Source organism: Phalangium opilio, unplaced genomic scaffold (genome assembly GCF_054372755.1).
Source record: "Phalangium opilio isolate 3A_F unplaced genomic scaffold, DU_Popi_V2 ptg000077l_1, whole genome shotgun sequence".
Taxonomy (NCBI): Eukaryota; Metazoa; Arthropoda; class Arachnida; order Opiliones; family Phalangiidae; genus Phalangium; species Phalangium opilio.
Window position 1 is genome coordinate 1,128,692 of NW_028324185.1, and position 9,469 is coordinate 1,138,160.

Here is a 9,469-nt window from a genome sequence, read left to right on the forward strand (position 1 = left end):
AGTTTAAAAAAATCCTTATTTCCAAGACTGATAGTGGCCATTGCAACGGTTTAGGCCTACCGTTGCAGACGACAGTGTACCGAAGCTACAATTTCTAGACCTTTGGTTTTTACTCAGTCAGCTGCCGTCAAGTAACTACCTCGACCCCAAACATCTAGTTCGTTACTGTTACCACTAGGCTTGTTATGCATCCTTATCTAAAGGGTTGGTTCCCAAATATAGTCCCCTTAATGGCTTTCGTTTTCCGGTCGAAAGCGAGGTTATTACAGGATTGGCTAATCTCGAACAACGGCTTGTTAGCACTAGAATTCCATTCATTCAAATACGATCTCTTGGTTGCGACTTGCAAAAAGGTTCGAAGGGTACAGTTGTTAACGTACCATGTAACGTAGACACGTCCTGTTCTGTTTTACCAAGGTTGCTTGACAACACGCATACAATACAGGTTAAATTAATGCGTCGAATGCAGTATAATAACCCATTTTTGTTTGAAACAGTACGTCCTAAGAACATTTTGGCAGCGCTTAGGTCGTTGCTGCAATCACCACTTTACCAGAAACATTCCATCACCCTTTCTGAGGGTCTAATGGATACGTTGGTGGATGAAAGCGTTGATTTCGTCGTGATTGAAAATGACCGAAACATTGCTCTAACTGAAGTATCACACCCGAAAGAGGCTACCTCAGCCCAAGGCGTTGCACCAGCGGATATAAACGCTGGTGAACAGGAAATTGATAGTGAGGAAGAATGGGTTGAGGAAAAGGAAGATGAAAGAGTCAATTGTGGAGCTAGAGATTCCTTGCTTTTGTCAGCTGATGATTTATTGGACAAAAAGGTTACGATAACGTTTACACCGGGAGAAGCTAGCCGCCCCGTGTCTTTGCTATACGATGAAGACTGCGAAGAACTATCAATTCCCCGAGTTTACGGAGGGCAGAAAATGGAAATTACGATCAAAAGCAGCTACCAGGACTTTGTAAAATTGGCATTGCTGTCCTCTGACAGAAGATGCGCTAGCGACATTACCAATCTCTTTTTCAAATGGTTAAAGACTGAGACCATGAAAATTAGTCAAGCCATTCAAACCTGCTTACGCAAAACTAAGGCTTCTGACGGCCGAGGACAAACAGCGGGAACACTACGATTAGGAGGTGGGATTGAATCGCTAATTCACCACGATGATGGTTTCAGGATATTGGAGCCTCTTCGAAATTCACCCGCATTTTGGCAGCGAAAGTCGAGGGACCTTCTCGCCATGACCAGACTACTTGGCATTCCCACCTTTTTCCTGACCGTAAGCGCTGCTGAAACACGATGGCCTGAGTTAATCAACGCTTTCTTGGTCACTTCTATCAAAAGTAATATGACAACGAAGAAATTGAAAATATGTCTTTCAAAGATAAAGCAAAGTTAATCCAGGAGGACCCGATTACATCTGCCAGATACTTAGAATACAGGTTTCGAGCGCTATTGAAGTATTTCAGAAGCAAGGCTGCTCCACTGGGGTCGGTGGTGGGTTACTATTATCGAGTGGAATTTCAACACCGTGGGTTGCCTCATGTACACAGTTTATTTTGGGTTTCCGGTGCTCCAAAGTTGAGAACGGATGCTTCCAACGCTGTTGAAGTTGAGATCTTCGTTGACCAATACGTTTCTTGCTGCAAGTCTGAAGACGAAGATTTGCTTAACCTGATTCCACTTCAAACGCATAAACACACGAAAACATGCAAGGTGAAGCGGGGGGAAGAGACCCATTGCCGTTTTGGAATTCCGTGGCCCCCAATGCCAAAAACGTATGTTCACGACCCTGATTTAAGAGATTGGACAAAGCAGTACGGTAAACACATTGAATCCAAATATTTTGAAGTTGAAAAAGCAATAGCGGCTTTGACACTAGAAAATGCACCTGAAACATTTGAAGAATTTTTAAGCCCACTTCAAATGACGGAACAGGTGTATATTGATTGTGTTACGTTTAAACTCAAGAGAAAAACCATGCTGCTGAAGAGGTCTCCCCAGGAAGTAAGAGTGAACGCCTACAACAAAGACGTTCTCAGATTGTGGAGAGCCAATATGGACATTCAATTTGTTTTGGATCCTTACGCTTGCATTATGTACGTCATCGCGTACATTGGAAAATCACAGCGTGGAGTTTCCCAGTTACTTATGGAAGCTATGAAAGCGGCCAGACAAGCGGGTTCTACTGTTAAACAAAGGCTGAAAGTTATAGCTAACAAGTTTCTCAGCGGTCAAGAAATTTCTGCGCAAGAAGCGGCGTACTTATGCCTGCAGATGACTGTGTCGAAGTCCAGTAGATCAACCATCTTTATCAACACAAATATCCCGGAGAAAAGACTTCATATTCTCCGGCCAAAGTCTCAACTAGATGATTTACCGGAAGAGAGTACAGACATCTTTTCGGAAGGCCTAATCGATCGTTATCCTTTAAGGTCGGAATCTATGGGTTCAATCTGCCTTGCTGAATTTGCAGCTTGGTACGAATTCAACCAGAAAAAAGGACGAGGCCAACGGGTTCCAAGCCTAAATGATGATGAAGAAATGGAAAGCGAGGAGCAATCAGCCTTACCGTCGGTTGGGATCCCTTTGAACCAAGGCCGCGGTTTTGTACGCAAACGTACACAAGCTAAGATCATTCGATACCGAAATTACAACATCGAAAAAGATACCTTGGATTTCTACAGGGAGCAGCTTCTCTTGTTCTATCCTTGGCGCGATGAGGCCACTGATATTTTGGATAAAGATTTCAAAGAAGCCTACGAAGCAAATTTGGAGTTTATTTCGCTGTATAGAAAAGAATTTATAAATGAAGCTGGTGAAGCAGACTTTGAAAGGGCCAGGGTGGAATTCCCTCAAAACGAAGCCCAGGTAGATGTATCTAATGTTCAACCAATATTGGAACATCAAGATGAAAGAGATCGTGAATACACGATGGATGACGCAGAATTCGTCGTTTTGGCTCTAAGAGATGGTGATGCAGACATTGGACGGGAAATGCCGGATGGTAGTGTACCAGACCATACAATCGTGCAAAATGTTCGTATCGTAGAGGACATTGAGTATGGAAAAATGGTACAGAGTTTAAACGTAAGGCAGAGAGAGGGTTTTGGCCATATTCTGGGACATTTTAAAACAAAGCTAGGGCAGCCACTACGCCTCTTTGTCATTGGAGGAGCCGGAGTAGGTAAAAGCATTTTGATAAACGCTGTTTACGAGGGCGTCACGAGCTATTTCCACAAACAACCAGGGGCTGACAACTCCAACGTTATTGCCTTAAAGTGCGCCTTCACGGGAAAAGCCGCGTTTAACATTAGGGGAACCACTCTACATACGGCTTTCTCGCTTCCAGTTAGCCAATATGGAGGACCCATGTCGAGACTGGAATCTGAAACGCTGAACAAAATGAGGGTTGCCTGGAAGGACCTCAAACTGATCATTATGGACGAGAATTCTATGGCTGGCGTTGGAATTCTTACGAAAGTAAATTCCAGGTGCCAAGAGATTATGGGGTCTGAGCTTCATTCGGTGGACTGTCACTTTGGGGTGTTGGCGATTTTAATCAACTAAAACCAGTAGGCGACAGTTTTGCTTTTCAAGTACTTAAAGCTCGTGACACCCCTTATGCCGGATTACTGGATAATAATCCGATTTGGAAAGAATTTAAGGTTTTCTTCTTGACCGAGATCATGCGTCAAAAGGAAGATAAGGCATTCGCCGTCCCTCTGAATCGAATGGCTATTGGGAAAATGCAAATCGATGACGAATTACTTATACAGAAACAGCAGGTAAATGTCAAAGGTGATCCTCCTCTCCACGCCATTCACCTGTACGCCAAGAACAAAAGTGCCGCAGATTTCAATGAGCTGCGTCTCAATCAGTACAATACTGAATTCTGCGAGTCTTTGGCTTTCGATACCGTCAAAGGAGACTTTCAAGGAGGTGTGCGAAAAAACATCCTGGAAAAAGCGAAACAACTGAAGCGCAGTTCCACTTACGGTTTGAGCGAAAATATTCGTTTACAAATCAATGCTCGCTACATGGTTACCAACAACATTGAAGATGGAATTGTTAATGGAGCCACTGGAAGAATCCGTCAAATTGACTACGGAGTGCGTCCTGACGGGGTTCGTGTTCCTATCAGAGTCTGGATTTCTTTTGACCACGAAATAGTGGGAAAAGACATTTGAGCTAAAAGTGCCAGTTTGATTACCACTTTTAAAGCCGAACCAACTTGGACACCCCTTGAGAAAACAGTGAAATCATTCACGCTTCGTCACTCAAATAAAGATGTTGCCGTTTCTAGGAGACAATTTCCTTTACAAGTGGCTGAAGCTATAACTATTCATAAGAGTCAGGGAGATACCTATAAATGCGTGGTCGTTCACATTAACAAAAACAGGAAAATGCAACGGCCAATGTTATATATCGCTTGCAGTCGAGCCACTTCCGCTCAGGGGCTTATATTGACGGAAATTTTGTATCTCCTGAACCTCCAAAGGACGATGACGTCGTTAAAATAGAAATGGAGAGAATGGAAAGAGAAGCGCAACTCTTTGTGCCAACATTGCTCTCACGACAGATTATGTTTTTTCATAACCCCGAGTCTTTAAGAGGCCATTTGCAGGATATCGGACGAGATGATTTCATTCTCAGCGCCGACTTGCTTTTCTTCGTGGAAATACGTGCAAAGGAGCAAGATGATTTAAGCATTCCACAATTTCGGAATTTTGGAGGAATATTCTTCCTGATTGATGCCCCAGAAAGGCGGTCCTATGGATCGACTATTTACGGAAAAAGTAACGTGACTGAACATTCTTTGGATAGTACAGTCACTCGAGGTTGGCTTCCAAATGGTCAGCCATCGCCCATAGCTCGTCTTGAACGAATTGGGCTTGATTTTAAATTTGAGGGCGAAACAATTGCTGTGGTACTGTTATACAAATCACCGCAAGCCAGCTTACAACTGGTATTGGACGATTTGACTTTGCAATTTCCAGAAAAATACGATTCAACCATACCCACTATGGTTGTTGGTGATTTTAATGTTGACTATTTACAAGGAAAACAGGCATTGACAATGTTCTTTTTACCATGGGAAATTGAACTTATGCCCGGGTTAAAGCGCTAGGTTTCAACCAATAAAGGGAGTCAGCTTGACTTAGCCTTTGGAAACCCGTTGCCAATCCAGAAATATAGGGCTGATTATAGAGAATCAACCTATTCATTTCACAAATCCATTTGTATTTTTAAACAGACTTAAAGGCAGCCTTCGATAATGCATGGGAAAATCTGTAATTCGACCAGAAATGACCTTCGATAAACTAGGTCCAGATCACTCAGAGGGAGATTAACATGTGATTAGAATAAATTCTTTGTTTATACTGAATTTGTTCAAATTGAACATGTTTCTTCGGCCTTTCGAAAGTGTATAAGATCACTCAGAGGGACAAAGCATGTTGATTGGAATAAATTATTATACTTAATTTATTAAAATCGACTGTTTTATCGGCCTTAAGAGAGTGTATAAGATCATTCAGAGCTACGCTCAGAGGGATAAAACAAGTTGATTGGAATAAATTGTTATACATAATTTATTCAAATCGACTGTTTTCTCGGCCTTTCGAGAGTGTATAAGATCACTCAGAGCTACGCTCAGAGGGACAAAACATGTTGATTGAAATAAATTATTATACTGAATTTATTCAAATCGATTATGTTTTCTCGGCCTTCCGAGAGTGTATAAGATCACTAAGAGGGACAAAACATGTTGATTTCAATAAATTCTTTATTTATACTGAATTTATTCAAATTGACTGTTTTGTTGGCCTTTCGAGAGTGTATAAGATAACTTAGAGGGACAAAGAATGTTGATTTGAATAAATTCTTTATTTATACTGAATTTATTCAAATTGACAATGTTTTCTCGGCCTTTAAAGAGTGATTAGACGATCGAGATCACTCAAAGGGAAGTAATATTTAAATTTCAAAATTATTAATTTATTTTACCTTAAATTTCTTACCTTAAATATTTTACATATTGTGAATAATAAATTTTCGATTTTTTTATTTCATTCCTAAAAACGCGACTTAAATTATTATTATTATTATTTATTATTAAAACTAAGTAACCAAATATATATTCGATGCCGCATATTTTTACACTGTCAATTAAAGTTAGCAGCATTCTGAAACCTCAGAATATAAATATTGAAACATTAAATCAAATACATCAAAACGATAAATAAATGAAATAAAATAACCGTTCTAAACGTGATGTTAATATATAAAATATTAAGAGTCACCAGATGAAAAGACTGAACATGCGGTCCCCAAGAAAACGAGGTCCTCAAAAACTCCCTTAAAGATCATTCCTCGCCTTTTTCCCACCCGCAAAACACCGGCCAGTTTCCCAAACCCCGGAAAAAGCGGTCTACATCTGATTTGTGGACTAATTATGACAAGATACCGAAGGATACTGATGGACAGCCAATGAGTTGTTACTAGAAGTTCAATACCGAAGGATACTGATGGACAGCCAATGAGTTGTTACTAGAAGTTCAATAATGTCTGTAACAAATTATTTGGTTTCACTCCCCCTTTAAACGTTTCATTATCCCTTGAACTTTAAACCATCAGCGCAATTCCAAGAAGCACGCGTGATTCTACGAATCCTTTCGTTTACTCGACATTGTGGACGTGTTAACAGTCACGTAGCCAAAAAATAGAGGGAACGCGAGCGTTTACCTAAAGACAAACTCCGGGATGCCTGTCCAAGGGCGACGGCGATTCCCCGATCTTGACCGGTGCCAAGGACTAAAAATTCGGCCATAACGGTTTAGAAGATTTTACGGGTCACGCCCATGAAGACAACAATGAAGGCGCTGGTGCGTGGTAGATACTTAAACATTTTCTACCACAATGAAGACAATTAATTAAACATAGTAGAAATGACCAAACCCTAAGTTCGGTACCGTATAACTTTTGACTCTTATTTTTAAGTACTATTAAGATTTAGTACTATTAAAATGTTTTGATCAACTTATACTATGTAACCTGTGGTTTTATTGTTTTAATAATAATAATATTTGTTCCGCTTTTTCAATGTTGGCACTTATTAAATTAACCCTAGACTTAAATTAATTACTAATAGAAAAAGTGTCACATGTCCCCACCATCAAAACAGTAAACTGTAACTTAACAAGCGTATTTCCGAAGTAAAAATTATGGAATCAGAGAAACATACATGGAATAGCGTAAAAGAATCCAGGCGAGCTCAATACAAAAACGAAACCAAGACTACAAGATATTCAACTGAGTACCACCAAAACTTTCTAATCGACCAATCAATCAACCAAAGTCAACTGCGCTAGTCAACTAAAAGAAACATGAGATCGCTATGCTGACAACCGTATGTTTTCTATAACTGGGTAAGAATCAACGAGAACAAAAATAGCCATGACAGAGTATAAAAAAATTTAATGTTCCTTTTCACCTTACAAATATTTTACTGTAATATATACCAAAGAGTAATATAAAAATGTATTTTAACAAATCTTAAATGTCTTCCATACTACAAATTAAAAAAATCAATGTTTTCTTTTACACACTACAAATATTTTACTGTAATATGTGCCATAGATTCATATAAAAAATGTATTTTAACAAAAAAATGTTTACTCGTGCATTATTTACCTTTTACTTGTAAAAATCTAGCAACTTCTCAAGCAACTCTTTGTTTGTTGCTGTTTGTGAAGGTCGAGTTTGGCGAGACAAGCGACGACCACTGTTTCGTCTGCTCGAAATATCTCTTCCATGGTTGAAATTTGGGCAATTTCGAATAAGATGCGTAACGGAATTAGAATGGTAGCATGCTCTGCCGCGAGAAATAACATTCCTGGCATTAGATCCTGCGAACGGTACTCCACCTCGAATTCGCGCTATTTCTTGAACAGGCTGTACTTGATTTGATGGTGCCACTGCTTGATTTGATGGTGCCACTGCCTGATGATTTGATGGTGCCACTGCTTGATTTGATGGTGCCACTGTCTGATGATTTGATGGTGCCACTGCTTGATTTGATGGTGCTTCATCTCTAAGCAACTGGATTTCCATTTCATCCAAGTCATCAATATCCATAATTCCTTTTGGGGTATATATAATTTTACGATTTCCATAAAACATTTTTAACATGCGCCACACAACGGTCAAATTTACTTTAAAACATCAGCAAAAACTACTACTTGATTTTATAATATTATATTTGAAAGTTGATTTAATTACAATTTAGTTCAATATATAGAATCATGTTTATGAAATACGTTGCCAAAGTATGCGACTTCAGACATTTCGTAATGCTACTGCCTTAGCAATAGACTAATGACGGTAGAGAGGGGAGTAGACTGTGCGTCCCTCTGTCTGGGCGCGCTTTTGTAAGATGGGATACTGTATACGCCCGGTAGGGGGATGAAACTAACCTAAGAGATAGGAGGGCATACGTAGAACTGCCATTACTCTGCGCGAGTATTCAGAACACGTGGTTTTGCGGCCCATCTTCCTATTTATCCGAAAGTAAGCCTTCAACACCTATTCACGAAAATCTACGTTGTTTAATCAACGAAACTCAATGACGAGCTCTCAAAAATCAGTAGCGAAGTCATGGAACATAATTTATGAACATATGGTTTTTTACCATGAGTTAATAATTAAATCCTATATACGTCTATCTATAGGCTGTTGCTATTTTTCCCCGATACTCGGGGCAGCTTTATCTGACTTTCGGCTATTTTTCCTTTGGACCCGGGGAAAAATAGACACTGTTATCGGCCATCAAACTAACTGGAAGGGGCAGGAAATAATAACACATAAGAAAATGTCGAGTGCAACTAAAATCTACACTTGAATAAAGGGTTATTCGAAATGTCAACCTGGAATGAATGCGAACACAAACATAAAACTAGCATCACACGGAAAATATCTGATTGTTACTATATGAAAAATTATATGACATCTCTTTTGATCATAAGTTAAAATAAAACAATCTCAAAAACCAAAACATCTTACCTTGTGAGTTTTGAAGAGATATTTCCGTCACTCAGGGTTTCGCATATAGTTTAATAATGAGCGAACCGGAGCGAACGATTCACTTCTGAATACTAACGCAAACTAAGCTAGGCTTCCGTAATTTCGGGAGATATCAAGGCGCGAGCTTCTACCTCTCGCCCGAATGTACCGAGGGGCTGATCACTTGCAAAATCGAGTGTACAAACATCCCTGAAATCATATTTCCAAGTTCATGAAATATTGAAAATTTTTGAAATCTTTTGAAGTCTGAGTAGAAATCTTTGGAAATCTTCGAGAATTCAATTCTGCGAGGCTTAATTGTTTTCAGGGGGAACTTTAGATTGAAGTATTTTACAGATGACCCCTTAATTAAATTAATAAAAAATGTCTT

The 9,469-nt window shown here is 39.6% G+C and overlaps 1 protein-coding gene across 1 annotated transcript; it reads left to right on the forward strand.

Moving 5' to 3' along the window:
* The first annotated feature begins 230 nt into the window (after positions 1-230).
* On the forward strand, positions 231-5,146 carry LOC149656703 (uncharacterized). The gene is made up of 5 exons (XM_089844529.1): positions 231-383; positions 446-1,358; positions 1,400-3,550; positions 3,595-4,142; positions 4,517-5,146. The coding sequence occupies exons 1-5, from the start codon at positions 231-233 to the stop codon at positions 5,144-5,146; spliced, it is 4,395 nt and encodes a 1,464-aa protein (XP_089700655.1).
* Positions 5,147-9,469: the final 4,323 nt, after the last annotated feature.